This window comes from Leopardus geoffroyi, chromosome B2, assembly GCF_018350155.1.
Source record: "Leopardus geoffroyi isolate Oge1 chromosome B2, O.geoffroyi_Oge1_pat1.0, whole genome shotgun sequence".
NCBI classification, from domain to species: domain Eukaryota; kingdom Metazoa; phylum Chordata; class Mammalia; order Carnivora; family Felidae; genus Leopardus; species Leopardus geoffroyi.
Genome location: NC_059332.1, coordinates 91,906,701 through 91,925,372, shown reverse-complemented (window position 1 = coordinate 91,925,372; position 18,672 = coordinate 91,906,701). Strand labels below are relative to the sequence as shown.

Below are 18,672 nucleotides of genomic sequence, written 5' to 3'. Positions count from 1 at the left end.
TCTGTCCCAAAAATAAATAAACGTTGAAAAACAGAAAGTCACACTAGAGAGAATATTTTTTAATCTAAATATTGCTAAAAAATTAATCTACAGTGAACAAAGAGAGTCTAGTGTATTATCAGGTAACAAAATTAATCACTTCCATGGAGAAGAAACTACTAAGGACAGAAATGATTTTTATATTGTCTAATACCAAGCTAAATATTATCACATAAACAAGTAAATAAATTTGTACTTGAATAAATCCCATGGACAATTTCCTTTTTAAAATACATCTTTAAAATAATTTTCCAATGATCCAAGTTGGATAATATTTTTTAAGAAACTTGATCAGAAATATCATCATAAATAGTTAAAAAAAAAGCAAAAATAAACAAACAAAAACTTCTTGTTCAGTGACTGTATCTTTATCAAACTGAATGTCCTGGTAGGGGAACCAGGAAAACTTAAAATGTATTTAGAAATGAATATGCATGATTTTGGCATAGAACAATAGTGGTTAATGTTAGCGTAATGGTATACTATCAGACAAATGCATTCTCAATAAACTGTTATTAATTACTAAAAATAAATCTATTAGAAAAAGACATTTAGAAACCTTTTTTTTACTTTATGTTAATCCTCTATTGAAAAATTTTCTAAATTAGCCAGAGTTTATCTTAAATTGATGTGTATTTGAATACATTTAAATATATTGACCAAGTTATATTTGACTCCTTTAGTCACATGTGATGTTATATAAAATAATATCCTTCAGGTAAAACCACATGCTGAAATTAAATTAACAGCAACACTAAAAATAGTATATTGGAAAAACATTCTGACATATTAGAATTAAAGCTTAATGACTTTCTTGATCCTTTTCCTTCTAGACAGGATTGGATATATATACCCCTCAGGTTTCCCAAAATGTCTTGGGAATATCTCTATTATTGCATTACCTGAAGCACATAAAAATTACTTAAGTGCCTCTCTCACTCTAGGATTCATGTTTATGTTTAAATTTTCAGTGCCTAAAATTGTGCTGTGCACAAAAATACTGAATTAATAATATTGCATTATATTTCCAGTAGGGGATATCATGAAGAATACCTTATTTTAGAAATTATATATATACATTATTCAAATTTACTTTGAAAAGCAACTCCACATACTTTCATGAAAGGAAAATTTAATTATAGTTAACAAAGAAATGGTATTTCTTCTATTAAGAAAATCCATGCTGTGGTTTTCCTTTTTAAAATTTTTCAGTTTTTGTTCAGGACTTTGTTTTGTGTCTGTTTAGATTTGTTTTATGTTCTAAAGCAAATGTCATTTAAAAAACACATTTGTTTATATCTATTTTCAGTTACATTTATTCTGCTTTTCTAGTAATAATAGATGAAAATCAGTGTTTATTATTTAATAACACACAGATGTTCCATATACCACAGATAAACAAACTTTCCAGCCCACTGCTTCAAGAGTGCCACTGTAAATTCATTCTCTGAATCAAATGCAAACTTTTTATTATTGAACTCATGTAATTCTAGATTTTAGAGCTGCTTGTGTGGGGAATTTTCTCCCAGAATACTCTTTCCCTTAATTTATATTTCTACATTCATTTTTATATAACACTTTGTTTGAGATATCAAATTCCCAACTCAAGCCTTCTCATTCCAATCTGTTACCTCTGTTCATTTATGAAGCTTTTGGAAGCTTTATTATTTATTTATTTGTTTGTTTGTTTATTTATTTATTTATTTATTTATTTATTTATTTATTTATTTATTAAAGGCTTGCCTAAGCTTGGGGAAAAAGTAAAGGAAGGAAAAGTTTCAATGCCTGGCAGGGAGAGACTGATTTGCTGTATACTGTTTTATAAGGGGCAAAATTACATATAGAAGGTATGGAACCATACAGGAATTTGTGTATATCTATAGGAATCTCTATAATAACAACTTAGCATTTTACTTCCACTTAAGATTCAAATTATGTGTTTGTACTACTTTTTCTGATAATATTTATGTCTGAAACACTTACTTTACTGATATCTTAAAGTATCTTAAGTTCAGGAATCATATTTGAAGAACTTAGTAGTATCCATGTGAGATTTATTCAGTAATTTATTATATAATTGCAAAATAAAACAATTCTTAGCTTTTTTTTTTTGCTATAAATTACAACTAAATAGTGAACTGGCAAGAGATTGTGATTAGGGAAGAAATTCTTTTAAAAATCTTGAGAATACATCCTAGGAAAAAAAAAAGTTAAAAAAAATAAGTATTTCTAAACATAACCTCAATGTTAATGTGCAATTACATAGGAGGAGAAATTCTTTATTACACTAGTAATTAAAAAAATTAACAATATGTCTGATTTGCTTTTTTAAAAAATAAAATATAATCATTATTTTTAAGAGATATTGCTAATGCTATAATTAACAGTCTTTCCCAGAACAGGCATTCAATAAATGGTTGTTGAGTATCAACTGTAGGATAATTTCCAATGAATCTTATACAGTACAAATCAGAATTATACTGGTTGTGATATCCTACTTCTAGATTAACTTTCTCATCTTTGCCTCTGAATTATTAGACAGTACATTTTGACTGTGACACGTTGCTTTTTAAATCTTGAGGAAAAAAATTCAGTTATAAAGAATGCATTAGCCATTTTTAATATGTCACACACTTTCCCTAATTCCTTGCCTTTAATGTCTGAGATAATAGTCACAGGATTTCTCATTAAAAGTAAAAACTACTTGTGGGACACCTGTGTGGCTTAGTCAGCTAAGCATTAAGTATTTGACTTTCAGCCAGATCTCATGTCATGATCTGTGGGTTTCATGAGTTCAGCCCCACATCAACCTCTGTGCTGACAGGCAGACTGCTTAGGATTCTCTCTCTCCCTCTTTCTGCCCCTTCCCCACTCATGCTGTCTGTGTCTCAAAATAAATAAATAAATTAGAAAGGTAAAAACTACTTGCTTTCCGAAGTTTGTTTGTTTGTTTGTTTAACAAAGAAAGGAAAATTATTACCAAGTATGTTGTAGCTTAGAGTATTTGGGGTCTTCATGAAAGGAACAGAAGGAATTGAGACTTTTATTTATGCTGAAGTCCAACACATGTATGTGGGCATAATAAACAAATTGTAGGTGGGCAAAAGAGCTATATTTGAAAGACAAAAATCTTAGCCTTTTAAATAATAGGAAAATATTTTCATGAGCTTAAGTTAAGGAAGAATTTTTCCAACATGCACAAAAACATCACAAGCCATAGGAAAAATTAATAAATTTGAGAAACTCAAACTTCAAAACTTCAATACGAAAACACAGGCACACACACTTTAAACAAATTAAAAAATAAAGTCCTAACTGGGATAAATATTTACATTATTATTATTATTCAGAAAATATAACAAATTACTATGTATCAATCATAAGTCAAAGGAAGCAAATGGGAAATTCAGAGGAGAAACTCATCTATAAATGTTCGGGGAGGACAAAGAGGCTAACAATCAGGGAATTGCAAATTAAAGCAATGAGATTTCATTTGCATGAAGATTAACTGAATTCAAATAGTGAGAACCTCAAGTTAGTAATTTTGCAGACAAACAGAAACTATACTATGGGTGGAAGTATATATTAATAAAATAATCTGGAGAACAGTATTTTCAATATCTTATGAAATTGGAAACATATATGAACACTGAACAATTCCTTTCTCAGCAGATCCTTTTGAGAAGGTCTTACATAGGTGCTCTAGGAGATAAGACTGGAGCTTCATAACAGCATTGGTTTTTGTTAACATAACACTGGAAATAACTTCAATGTCTCTCAGTAGAGGACTAGTTAAATAAAAATGGCACATTCCTATCATAGAGTACTATTGAGTGATTTACATACAATGGACGAGAAAAATACCAAACTTAAGATAGTGGTTACATTTGGAGAGGAATGAAGGAAATGATATTCTATCTTTTGTGCTTGACTTGGAAAATTACTAAATTGAGAATTTTTATGGTAACTAAGGGACTTCACCATCATATGCAATGTCATATATTAAAAGAGAAAAACTTAAAGCAAAGGAAACAAACTTGCTAACAGTCATCACTTTTGGGTCATGGGAAATTATAAATAAATTTGCACATCTATTTTTTAGTTATTTTTCCTAAAATTAAAAAAGTGACAATAGTATTACTACTCTTCAATTTTTTTGCCTGAAAATACTAGAATGCTTCCACTAGAGTGCAAAATTGAGACAACACACTATCAAAACTCAAAGCTACAGTGTAAGTCAATCCCCATGTATTTAAAACCATTTTTTTGACTTAGCCTTTCAATTTTTTGTGATAATACCTGGAGCCTCTTTAAGTTCCCTGAAAAACAAATATTTGATTTCCTTCCTAGAATATAATAAAAGAGCAATCAGGAGGCAAAAGCAGAGTATAGTAAGGTCCTGTTAGGCTCATTTATGAATCATAAAAGGTTTGATAATGTTAAATACCAATTGCAATGCTAAGACAGCATGCTGGGAAGCATTCATGCAGCTAGAAACCCATAGCATCATGGGTCTTCTTAAAAATAATGTAAAATAAGAGTGAATTAGATCCCAATAGACTTCCCTCTTTGCCATAGTTGTTTGATACACTGAAACAGAATTTCTCACTGTTTTTTAAGATATCTATCAAATGATCAAGCTTGTGTTTATCTTTAAAATTTCTACAGCATCTGAAGTTATACAAAGGATCTTCATCAAAAAGAAAAGGAAAAGCTTTTATTGACCAATACACTCTCTTACCAACAACAAATGGTTAATGATATTAAGACACAAGTCTCTTTATGCACAGAGAAGTCGTAACTTTCTAAAAGTAGTTGGCACCTCTAAAAGATCTAGGTTTTAAATGTTACTTAGAACAAAGCATACACACTTTTTTTGAGAGAGAGAGAGTTGGGGAGGGGGGTGAGGAGGCAGAGGGAGAGAGGAGAATCTTAAACAGACTCCACAGTCAATGTGGAACCCCGTGTAGGGCTCAATCCCACAACCCTGGGATCATGACCTGAGCCAAAACAGAGAGTCAGCCTCTCAGCCGACTGAGCCACATAGAGTTCCCCCTGCTTTTTTTTTTTTTCCACACACACCTCTAATAGTCTAATACTCTAATCTACACAATTCTAATGAGGTAAAGGGAATGAGAATATGACTTTTAAAACCTCTGATTTTTCAGCTATAATTATAAAAAACAGAACCCAAATTCCCAAATTTGCCCACATAAGAAGTAATTGTGGATTTGCAGATGTAATATTCCCTCAAACATTTTATCAGCATTAAGACACTATGTCAGGAAAGGCCCAGAAGACCACTGGTTTAAGAGTGTGCTGAAATTTGCCTCAAGCTGGGGTGTATTCTGTGGGAAGGATGAAAAGGCAAAGAATTTCAAGTAACAAGGAGTGTCTGTGACCTGTGGTCTATTTTTGACCTGGACATACACAGACTTTGCATACTACTGTATTAATTTATGTATGTTTACAAGTATAAATTCTCCTGAAGTTTTCCACTGCCAAGGCAAACATCACCAGAGATTTGAATGTAATTTAACTGCCCTTGTCTCCTTTAAGTAGTCCCATAATAACATGTGCTGCTGGCTTATTGCAGCTTAGGTGTTTTCCCTCAAGCTTATGAATAACTCTAGTTGGCTTTATGAATAACATACTCACAACAGTAGTCTCATGAGCCCGTAAATGAGTTATTAGCCATAAAGAATACACCACCCAAAGCTACAAGTAAAATTTATGCCTAGCTTAATAACATGGTTGCATTAGCAAGGTTCTGTGTACTCCCCACTACTAAGTCAGGCGCTTATAGAGTAGGCAGTTAGGTAAACATGAGCTGGAGACAAGGGTGGTGATAAATATGTTACCATTAGAAACCTAAGGGTGCAATATCCTGACTTATAGCTTTCAACATCCTGGCATTGTGGCTTCCAACACCGTGGGGCTGACAGACCAGGAGCCACAGTTGTACAACATGTGCTCTCCTCTTCAACCTCGGCCCCAGGGTAAACTATAGCTTCATTATAATATATTTACACTGGGGTTTTGACACCCCACCCCACAGCAGTGGGGAAAGATGGCCATGACAGTTCCAGTAAGAACCCTGTAGGGCCAAAAACTACCCCTCCTGACCATTAGGAGGAGTCACTTAAATGATTGGAAATAACCCCAGAGACTCCTCACCAGCTATGACCCATAAGCTAAGCAAACATTAAAAAGAAAAGACACTCTTAACCCCAGTGCAGTTGACCTCTCCAGGCCTGCCCCCTCTACTATCATGAGAGTGTACTGTCCTTAATAAACTGCTTTGTGCTTGCTACTTTCCTCCTGGCTGTCTTTATTTGAGCGCAGATCCTCAGGTAATGTTCTGTAGGGAAACCTAGAACCAAGATCTCCGTTCACAGAACAGAGTCTCCCACCAGTAATAGCTGAATAGCTAAATTTGGTTTTAAGAGTGAAAAACTTGATAAAATGCTTCATAAAATACTATACAAAAAGTTACAATGCTTTACTTTCAAGAGAAAAAGATGTCACTGTGTATTTTTTTACTTGGTCCTTGAACAGAAACTTCCACTGGGGCCTTGGGAAGGCAACATAAAAATAAAAGAATTTGGAAAATATGTAGCAATTTCTCTAAAGAGCATGGTGCTTGAGTTTAACATTTGTTGTGGAACACTGTTGAACATTTGTGTCGTTTTTTCAATAAATATTCTTTAATGCTGACCACTTTCTGCAATTGTGTTGTGTCTCCCAACTATTTTCAGTATATTTGAAGCCAATAAATACTACCTAGTATACCTCAGATGCAGTGAATTGATAAGATGAAATAGTGTCCTGATTTAGATTTTAGTGTGATGACTCACAAAAAAATATCAACTTTTGGGGGTGCCTGGGTGGCTCAGTTGGTTAAGCGTCCGACTTCGGCTCAGGTCATGATCTCACGGTCTGTGAGTTTGAGCCCTGCTTCGGGCTCTGTGCTGACAGCTAGGAACCTGGAGCCTGCTTCAGATTCTGTGTCTCCCTCTCTCTCTGACCCTCCCCCGTTCATGCTCTGTCTCTCTCTGTCTCAAAAATAAATAAACGGTAAAAAAATTTTTTTTTAAATCAACTTTTATAGCTGCCCAACAAACTTCAAATAGAATGGCCCATGACACTAATCATAACTCACTAGACAGCCTGAGGGAAAGACCTCTTAGAATTAAGATGTTACAAAAAAAAAAAAAAAAAAAAGCAGGTCATCTGGGGTGCCTGGGTGGATCAGTAGGTTATATGACCAACTTAGGCTCAGGTCATGATTTCACAGGTTCATGAGTTCGAGCTCCATGTCGAGCTCTGTGCTGACAGCTCAGAGCCTGGAGCCTGTTTCAGATTCTGTGTCTCCCTCTCTCTTTGCCTCTCCCCTACTTGCACTCACACGCTCTCTCTCTCTCTCTCTCTCAAAAATAAATAAACATTAATTTTTTTAAGCAGGTTACCTACATAAAGGGAAAACTGCCTAGATTGCTGCTCTACTTTCTCTGTGGTAGGACATATACCATTAACATTTTTTTTTTTAATTTACCAAATAATTTGTTTCTGAGCAATTTTTAGTTTAAACATGTATTTAAGAGGGGCACCTGGGTAGCTCAATCAGTTAAGCATCTGACTTAGGCTCAGGTCATGATCTCATGGTTCCTGAGTTAAAGCCCTGCATCAGGCTCTGGGCTGTCAGCACAGAGCCCACTTCAGATCCTCTGTCCCTCTCTCTCCGGTCCTTCCCTGCTCTCTCTCTCTCTCTCTCTCTCTCTCTCTCTCAAGCAGGGTGCTTGAGTTTGACATTTGTTGTGGAACACTGTTGAACATTTGTGTCATTATTTCGATAAATATTCCCTCTCTCGTGTGCACTCTCTCTCTCAAAAATAAACATTAAGAAAAAAACCTTAAAAGTGTATTTAAGAAGTGGCAGGTTGAGATTTCAAAGGATTTAAGCAAGGAAAATATATCCCTTCACTTTCAGTTTTAATAGAATTCAAACTTGACACACTACCAAACCATAAAATAAATACAGGGAGGTCCAAACATGTTTTGACTTTTCTTATAATGATTACTTTATCTTTAAAAAAATATTAAATAGTAATTTTTTAACCGGATGTCCCTACTTTGCCGAAACATCATCCTCCCTCACTTATCTTGCCTATTGCTAATCTCACACTGAATTTGACTCTCTATTAATTCTTCCCCATGTTTAATTCTAATATAAAACCACCAAGACATAGATCAGTTAGGTAGAAAAGTAATAAGATATTTGAATACCAATGTTCAAATTAATAAATTTTACTATTAAAACTTAATGCCAATATTACTGACTCTGATTCAAAATTAATATCAGTAGCAACTATAATTCCTACATTTTTTACACTGTAGTAGTGTCTCTAATTTTTACTTCTTAGTCCTCAATAAGAATACTCATTAACAATACAGTAGAAAGAATAACGCAAATTTTGTACTTATTAGTTGTACTTCTGCTGCTTATCTACTATAAGTCAGGTACTGCATTAGAGAATTTATGTATATCTTCCTAATGATTAATATGATATTATTTCTATTACTTTTGCAAAAACTAAGACTCAAAGAGTTTAAGGCAATGTGCATAAAACATCAAACTACACAGCAGAAGAATTAGGATTTTATTCCACATCTGTCTTACCAAGGACTTACTAGTACCCCATGTTGTACAGCCCTGCTGTAGAGATGATGGAAGAGGAAGGTGCTTTCAGCAAGAAGGCTTGTCACTTTTCAAGGACTAACTGCCTCAGGGAGCCACTTTCTCTTAATATCTTTCTGGGGTTGTATCTTCATATTGCATCACCAAGATTCATCCCTGGTTAGATCATAATAGATTTGAGAGATCATACCAAACCCTCAAAAGGACAGAGGGAGAAGGTGCTAAAACCAGCTTTACTAGAATAACAAAGACCTGCAACTGTAAGGGCAAATACAAATTAAACACAGGAGGCTCAGTTCTCCTTGTTGAAAATAAAGGAATCAATCCCTTCCCCTTTTCCTAGAACATTTACTTTAGAAAACTTGTAACTTCTTTCTCTCTTTTACACACACACACACACACACACACACATTATTAGCCATAAGATTTTATACATATACAAATATATATTTATATTTATCTTAAATATATATTAAAAGGCCAATTAAACCTCTTGTCATCTTTATGACTCAACAATGCCTTTCCCAAGGATCTGGGAAGTATCTCTTTGAAATGTAATCACCAGGGAAGATAACACCCTATTTCCAAATTTCCATGGGAAAGTAGGAGCCTAACTTAGGTGGGTGGGAGCCTAAAAACCACCTTTCTCATAAAGACCTGGGAAGTGTATTTTTCTATTGAATAAAACCAATTAGCTAACACAGATGGTCACTCCAGTTTCCAAATAAATCTAGGAGGAACTATGTGTGATAAATGGTGCTTTCAAGCCTTCTTACTTGAGGACCAGTTATTATTTATCTTGAGAACATGTATACAATGGGTTGTGCCTTCCTGACTATAAAAAAGGGTGAGATTGCTTTCTGCCTTTGTAATCTCTTAGTGAATTGACTGTGATGTGCATCTCATTCTGATTTAATGCCTATTCATTAATAAAATTATTTTATTTTTCATCTACCTTTATGGAAAGATTTTTGGGGTTGGAAAGAGATTTTATTTTTAATTGTATTTCTTCCTCACAATACTTGCATAAATATAACCTCTTGATAGATATCTCCATTCTACTTAACCTAGTCAAACCTAAAACAAACAAACAACAGCAACAACAACAACAACAAAACGCTAAAAAATGGACTGCACATAGTTGGTATAAAATAAATATTAGTTGCCTCTGCATCCAAGTTCATATACAAATAAGTGGCATAATTCAGATGGGACAGATTCTATCCAATAGATAAGGGTATGGTATGGACACATAACCCAGGTCTGGCTATTCCAACTACTGCCTTCCCAATTGAAGCCTTTTGGATTAGTTCACAGATGAGCACATGGTCCAACTTAGTCCAGCCGATACCCCTCCATCTACCCCAATCCCCCACCATGGATTTTGCTGAAACGTTGGCAAAAGAAGACCTCTATCTCTTTCAAAAGGAGATCCCTAAAAACCAGGTAAGCCTAGAACAAAGTTTCTTAACTTCAGTAAGACTGATATTTGGAGCAAATAATTCTTTTTTTTTTTTTTTTTGGAGGGGAGGGGCTATCTTGCACATTGTTTAGAGGTTAGCACCACTGGCCTCTATCCTCAGATGCCAGTAGCAACATCTCCCCCACCTCCTTAAGTCAAGACAATAAATAATGTCTCTCAACATGGCCAAAAGTCTCTTGGGAAAAGACTCTTGGGTTATCCTTCCAGGTGATAACCACTGGTCTAGAGCCACCTTGGGTCGCCTTTGTCACCATATGGAAAGAAAGTACTTAAGAATAAAAACTACAGAGGAGAGTAAAGCCAAGAGACAAAAAGGCAGCAAAGGAGGTGTCAGATATTAATGACATACTTTAAGACCCTGAATCCAATTATACTTGAAATGAGAACCATCATAGGACTTTTTTAGTAATATGAGATATTTTTTGAAGTATATCTGTGTAAGCTATTTTTAGCCATGTTTCTGACACTTGTACCTGAAATAGTCTTGATTGATTTTATAACTACCATACAACATACATACAAATAAATATGGCAAATATTAAGCTGGTAATTAAAGTGTGACAGATGTTATGCAAGAAGGGTTGTGTGGAAGCTCATAGCGGGTGGGCTTCCTGAGGTGGGGTGGGGAAGCATCACTGGACAAGTATTTCTGAAGTTAAGTAGAAGTAATTCAGATGAGCTGATTTGGGTGGAGGTTGAAGAGAGTGGTACAGTCAGAGAACTAGCCTAAAAGCTTTAAAAGAGAACAAGGCTGAAAAAAGTCCACCTGGGTTTGGTTGGAGAGGGCAAAATAGATGAAGTATAGAGAGGTGTACCAGTTAGCTTCTCAACAGAAAACAGATGGAACACTCAAATGATAACTGAATAGGATTTGTTTACAAAGAGAAAAATTAATTACACAAGTCCGGGTGGAGGGTAGAATATTGATTCTCAAATTTCAGCGAACATCAGAATCACCATTAGGGCTTGCTGAAAGAAAGATTGCTGGGCTCCACCCCAGAGTTATAGATCTAGTAGTTCTAGGTTAGGGCCTGAAAATTTGCATTTCTAACAAGTTTGCAAGTGAAATTGATCTGCAGGTGTATGGAACATATTTCAAGGACCCCTGGTGTTGGGAAGTTTTAAGGGATGGTGCAGGAACCCAAGGCTAATAGCACCTAAGCTGTAACCATCCTGAGATCTGGAGAAACAAACCTATGTAGGGTGTAAATTGGAACTGAGAACAGGAGATAGATTTGTATAGATCAGGCTTCATAATAAGAAACTGGCATTCCTTGTAGGCACACAGCCAGCTTAAGCCAACATCTCAGGGAGCAAGGAGGGAAATAAATATTCTGACCTCACTCTCCTCCTTTCCTTGGATCTCTTACTGGGAGCCCTGTTGATTTACTCCATGTAAGACAACCTCCCAATACAGAAAGCAAGGTGGAGAAGATCTGAGAGTACATCTGGAGGGTAAAAAGAAGATTTCCATCACAGATAGACAACCAAATGTGGAAGTATTATAAATATATTATATAGTTGGTGCCATATTGTTAGGACAATGGAAACTACTGATAGATTTTATGCACAAGAAAAGCATGATCAGATTTCTTCTTCTGAAACAACATCCTAGCTGAATGATATAGATGATAGATAGATAGATAGATAGATAGATAGATAGACAGATGATAGATAGATAGATAGATAATGGATATATATATACAGATAATGTATTAGAAAGGAAAGATCCTCATATTGGGATATTATTCCAGGTAACGGTGGAGATGGAGATAAGTGAGCAGGTTTTAAAATTATTTAAGGACAGGGGCTCTAGGTGGCTCAGTCAGTTAAGTATCTGACTTTCGCTCAGGTCATGACCTCATGGTTTGTGAGTTTGAGCCCCGTGTCCTTCTCTGTGCTGACAAGGTCAGAGCCTGGAGCCTGCTTCACATTCTGTGTCTCCCTCTCTCTCTGTCCCTCCCCCATTCACGCTCTGTTTCTGTCTCTCTCAAAAATAAATAATCATTAAAAAATTATTTAAGGACCACACTCAATAAAACATGATGGAGTGAGAAATAATCCAAAAATGACTACTAAATTTTGGCTTAGGGAACCTATTGAATCATTGTTCCATGTACTGATATAAGAAATTCTTCAGAAAGAAAAGGTTCAAGAAATATAAACAATAAATTCAGTCTGGAATATTCTATCTTTGAGATGCTTATGAAATATTTAAGCAAAAAATATAACAGAGGTAGGTTGATATATGCATCTAAGGCTCACGCCTAAAGATGCAGAATGGTGAAATTTCAGTTTGAGCATGGTAATCAAGCTATGAGAGAAGATAAGCTTATCCAAAGAAAACAAGGAGAGCAAGCAGTTTAGGATATTTATCTGATTATCAGGAAGAGTTACTACTTTGTGTTGAAATTAGCATATTCATAAATATGCAAACCAGGGTGAGGTTGTACAAAGAAAAATATATTGACTATAATCATCATTCTAGTTTAATATGACTCATGCTAAATATTAATAACCAAGGCTTGGTTGGCAATATGAAACATGAGGAAGGCACCAAGAAAGTGGATACTAGGACAGAATAGTACTCTACTAAAGGAAAAATAAAAGGTGAAGTGAAAGATATGGCACTAAGAAGAATAAAATGATCCAGTAACTTGAAGCCCTCATCAGTGGTCTCAATCCAATACTACAAATAATTTTCTTGAGAAACAAATATCAACTGATAGAATCCCCCTTACTATTCCTTCATTTTGGGTGCCATCCTCTTTTATGCCATAGATCTAAATCATTATTTCCTAACCTTCATTTTCTACTTTTAATTTCTTTGAAAAAAAGAAAATAGGCTACGTATGCAAAGGTTTGATGCTGGATATACATTTGTATTGGTATGTGCAGGATCCATTCTACTTTCTTCCTGGATAAACACCCTAATTTTCCTTTAAAAATTCACAGTTCCTCAAATCTAAATCTATGTGGTTTTAAAAGGGATTCACCTCACCTCCTAATTTCTTGTGTGAATATATTGCCTCCAAGCTATCCAATGAGAATAGCACTTCTTTCCTTTTTTAAAAAAATATTTTTAAGTTTATTTATTTTTGAGAGAGAGAGAGAGAGAGAGAGAGAGAGAGACAGCAGGGGAAGGACAGAGAGAGAGGGAGAGAGAGAATCCCAAGCAGGCACCACACTGTCAGTATGGAGCCTGATGTGTGGCTCGAACTCACAAACCATGAGATCATGACCTGTGCCAAAACCAAGAGTCGGATGCATAAACAACTGAACTACCTAGGCACCCCAAGAATAGCACTTCCTCTGAATGGGATAATTGGTTCAGAATCTAGTTTATGACCTTGGTCTGGCCAATGAAACCAAATTTGGGGTCCCTTGACTAAATTATAGGGTCCAGGTGCTTTACTTCTACCTGGATGGTTGATCTAGAACTGTTGGTAGCAATTGTTCTTGCCATCTGTTGAGAGGCACATGTCTAAGAGTAAAACAAATACAGAGAAACAAAGACTACATTGAGGCAAAATATCAGGGAAACTAAATCTTGATATTCTAAATCCAGCCACACTACCTCTGGACTTTACAAAGATGCAAACAAACAAGTTACCATTTTTGCTTAAACCAGCTTGAATTAGATTTCTGATGGTTGCTGCTATAGTAATATAAGTGAACATAAAGTTTAAGGTTTCATATCTGATTCCAAATCATATACATTTTCATCATCTTTAACAGATTTTACAAAGTAAAATATAAATGGACCATTTATGCAGAATTTTTAGAAATAACTGATTAAGCCTAGAACCTCAGAACCTTATTGAGTAAATTTCAAATAATTAAAATAATATGTTGAAGATTAAAGAAAAATAAGTTTAATGATAATTGTTTATTTGTTTTGTTATTCTGCTTCTAACCAAACCCTAACATCCCCTGATAGATGATAGATAGATAGATAGATAGATAGATAGATAGATAGATAGGGATAGAGACAGATCTCCCTTATTCCTTTACTCTTGATAATAAACTTTATAGTTAATAGCAATGAAATATCTTCAAAATGTTGTGAAAACTGCCTATTTTTGCTACTTCCATTAGTAAGGACTTTAATTTAGGGTACAGTTTTCATGGTTTTTTAAAAGCAAAATATATTTTGTTACTTTGTAGATATTTGACAATAATTACATGCCTTAATATTATGGAAAATGTCAAAATAAACTTAAATGTTACAAAACACAAAGCCAAATGTAATATTATTATTATTTTTAAAAAATAAGAGTTTATTTCAAAGAGATGAATTAATCGACACTGCCAACTAAGAAATTATGAAATAATGCTTTCTTGACCAAAGAAGGAATGTCTGGCTTTATTCAACTAACTAACTAACTAAATAAATAAAATGTCTATCGCCAGATTAATACACTTAAAATACTTTATTTTACACAGTATCTTTATTCTATTCTTTTTGCATATAGATTTCTCTCATCTCTAAAGATAAGAAGTAACCTACGCTAATCCAGAAAATTTTTATCATAAAATTTAGAGTTCGCATCATCATTCCTTCTATTGATTATGAAGTCAGTATTATAAAAGTGAAAAAGAAATAAATTGTTGGGAAACCACATTATAATTTGCAAATTAGGACTAAATATTTCAAGATATTAAATCACTAAATACTAGTGAATTTAAAACAGACGACTCTCTCTAATAGAACCATACATCCCTCTTAGATTGTTTATATTTAAGGCAAAAATAAAACATACTTTGAAGATAATTATTTAAGGAAATACATACTTGAAATATATCACTGCTCTTTGCCATTATTAACCCTTGACCATCAAAAAACTTTTAAAAAGTAAATATTTTAGCAATCTACCAAAGGTAATGATAAAAATGAGAAAAAAGGCTTACGTGATCAATCAGTTCACGGACCATTCCATTCCATTGTCCATTGGCATCATCTTGGGCTCCATATTTCCCATCCTCCACAAGTCTAATTTCATACGTAAAGCCAAGGATTGTAGATAACTCTCTGAGGAGGTCAATACAATAGCCCTCAAATCGATCATTCCCATAGAGAGGTTTGTCAGACTTCTTAAACAAGACATAGGGTTCTTCCTGGAAACAGTAAACATGAAGGTAGGAAATAATAGTTAATCATGAAACTATCAGAATTAAAGCTTTCCTTAGAAGATAGAATATCTCACATTAATTTAGAAATACAGACAATTTTATTTTTTTCCTAATTGTAATTAACATAGTTTGAAAACCTAAGAAGGCAGATTACTTTTGGAATATTTGTGCTTCAAAGGAGAATATTTAACTATAATAATTTCATCATTACTATCTAATAAAAATATGTCACATATCCCATATGATATATCTTATGTCATATATAAGGGATAGTATATAATGTGATATATGCCATAAAATATGTAATACGTAAGATATCATTTCACATGATTACAATACCCCAGTTTGAATTATGTCATTTAATCAATATCTACTGTGCTATTTCAGTGGGATATATTGATGGAAAAATGAAAAAAAAAATCCACTGCCTAATTGCCTACTATGTGTTAAAAACTGTAGTATGGACTTTTATATATTACCACATTTTGTCCAAACAACCATGAAAATCATAACCACTATATTTATTTATAGGAAAAGAAATAGTAGCTTACTTTGGAATATAGAAAAAGAAACATTTATCAAGTGTTTATACATTCATCCGACAATATTTTATGAAGCGTCTACTATGAGCCAGCCCTCCTCTATATAAAAGAGAAATTTCTGAGTCATAAAGTTCATGATATATATGAGGAAATAAATAATAAATGCCTAAACAAGTAGAACACATAATTTCTGATACTGATAAATGGCATAAAAACATAAAATAGGGGAATAGGATATAGAACAACCTCAAGGTACTTGGCAAGATAAGAGAAAACAAGACAAAATTGAGAAATATGTCTGGAAGTTTTTGATGAGGAGATGAGAGATGAAGTAGAAACTAAAATATGAAAAAGAATCTAGTCATTTGAAAATCTGACAGAAGAGAACTTCAGGTCAAGGATACAGCAAGTAAAAGCCTTAAGGCCAATGTGACACTGGAGTGTTCCAGAAAGAGGACTACAGCCATCAGTGTGACAGGAATCACATCCAGTAAGTGAGGGAATTAGTTGAACAAGGTCAGAAATGTAGAAAGAATGAGGAACCAAATCCTGTAAGGCTCTGAATAACAGGCCCTGTTAAAAATTCACATGTTTAATTAAGTACTAAGAGAATCCGTGCATTAGCGTACTTTCGTGGGGGCAGGTGGAACATGGTATCTGTATCCAGATATCTGGTATCCAGAGTGCGGTTGGCGGTACTACTTATTTCTATTTGACTATGGGTAAAGCCTATGGAAGGTGCTGTCAGAAAAAGACACTGCAGAGTGGAAAAACTTAAAAGGCTGCCATGCCAGTCTATCTAGAAAGATGACCACCCTCCTCCCAACCCTGGGAGAACAATACTCATCCCATGAGGGTCATCACACCTAAGGGCATTTTAGATATGATAGCAATGTGTCCTCTTGTCCACACTCATCTCAGAAACAAGACTAATTCCATTTTTCTTCCCATCACTGTTGACCTGGTTTATCCCTGTACTATTTCATACACACTCCAACCACACCAGTGTGCTGTTCTTCTGACACTCCTACACACTGAACTCTGTGCTAAAGAACTCTTGCTTAGAGATCAGCACATTGTTCCACATTTGTAACTAATTTTTGGAATTCCCTTCAACTTTTTGCTTTATTGGACCCACATCTTGATAACACTGCTTCTCCTTCAGCGCTCTCTCTCTCTCTCTCTCTCTCTCTCTCTATATATATATATATATATATATATCACCACTATATTTAATTTTGTATATTTAAATATAAAAGCCATTAAACTTTTAGAAAATAAAAGCATAGGAGAGTGGCGCCTGGGAGGCTCAGTCAGTTAAGCATCCAACTTGGCTCAGGTCATGATCTTGCAGTCTATGAGTTTGAGCCCCACATCTGGCTCTGTGCTGACAGCTCGGAGCCTGGAGCCTGGAGCCTGGAGCCTGCTTCAGATTCTGTGTCTCCTTCTCTCTCTGGCCCTTCCCCTCTTGTGCTCTATCTCTCTCAAAAATAAATAAACATTAAAAACAATTATTTTAAAAAGCATATGAGAAAATCTTTAGACCTGACACAAAATGCACAATCATAGAAGAAAAAAAGTGAAAATTGGACTTTATAACAATTACATTTTTTTTGCTCTGTGAAAGACACCATTAAAATTATAAAGACAAGCTACTAAGCATAAAATACAGCATTCATTTATTTATTTATTTTTAATGTAAATCCAAGTTAGTTAACATATAGTGTAATAATGATTTCAGGAATAGATTTCAGTGATTCATCATTTACATATAACACCCAGTGCTCACCCCAACAAGGTCCTCCTTAATGCCCCTTGCCCTTTTAGCCCATTCCCCCACCCAACACCCCACCAGCAACCCTCAGTTTGTTCTGTGTATTTCAGAGAATCTTAAGGTTTGTCTTCTTCTCTGTTTTTATCTTTTTTTGCTTCCCTTCCCCTATGTTCATCTGTTTTGTTTCTTAAATTCCACATGAGTGAAATCATATGATATTTATCTTTTTCTGACCTATTTAGCTTAGCATGATATACTCTAGTTCCACCCACGTTGTTGCAAATGGCAAGATTTCATTCTTTTTTATTGCCGAGTGATATTCCATTATATTTATCAGTTGATGGACATTTGGGCTCCATCCATACTTTGGCTATTGTCAACAGTGCTGTTGTAAACATTGGGGTGCATGTGCCAGTTCGAATCAGCACTCCTGTATCTTTGGATAAATACCTACTAAGTGCAATTGCCGGGCCATTGGGTAGTTCTATTTTTAATTTTTTAAGGAAACTCCAAACTGTTTACCAGAATGGCTGCACCAGTTTTCATTCCCACCAATAGTTCAAAAGGGTTCCTCTTTCTTCTCATCCTCGCCAACATCTATCGTTGCCTGAGTTGCTCATTTTAGCCATTCTGACAGGTGTGAGGTGGTATCTCATTGTGGCTTTGATTTGTATTTTCCCGACAATGAGTGATGTTGAGCATTTTTTCATGTGTCTGTTAGTCATCTGGATATCTTCTTTCTAGAAATGTCTTTTCATATCTTTTGCCCATTTCTTCAATATCCAGTGCTCTGGCTTTTGGCCATTCTAATAGGTATGTATTGGTTTTTCACTGCTGCTTTAATTCAAAATTCCCTAAGGACATATGATATTGAACATCTTTTCATATACTTCAATGGAGTTTTATTAGAACTATTTTAATATGTAAACTATTTTACTAGTTAGGGTATTTTAATTACTAGTAGAACTATTGTATTAGGACCATTTTACTAGCTTATTTTATT

The 18,672-nt window shown here is 34.6% G+C and overlaps 1 protein-coding gene across 5 annotated transcripts in view; it reads right to left on the bottom strand.

Moving 5' to 3' along the window:
• The window catches only part of GRIK2 (glutamate ionotropic receptor kainate type subunit 2), a 661,616-nt gene that overhangs the window by 199,747 nt on the left and 443,197 nt on the right, over positions 1 to 18,672 (bottom strand). For all 5 annotated transcript variants that reach the window (XM_045499147.1, XM_045499151.1, XM_045499149.1 and 2 more), the window contains exon 11: positions 15,132 to 15,338. In XM_045499147.1, the coding sequence (XP_045355103.1) occupies positions 15,132 to 15,338 (207 nt within the window). The remainder of the gene's footprint in view (positions 1 to 15,131; positions 15,339 to 18,672) is intronic.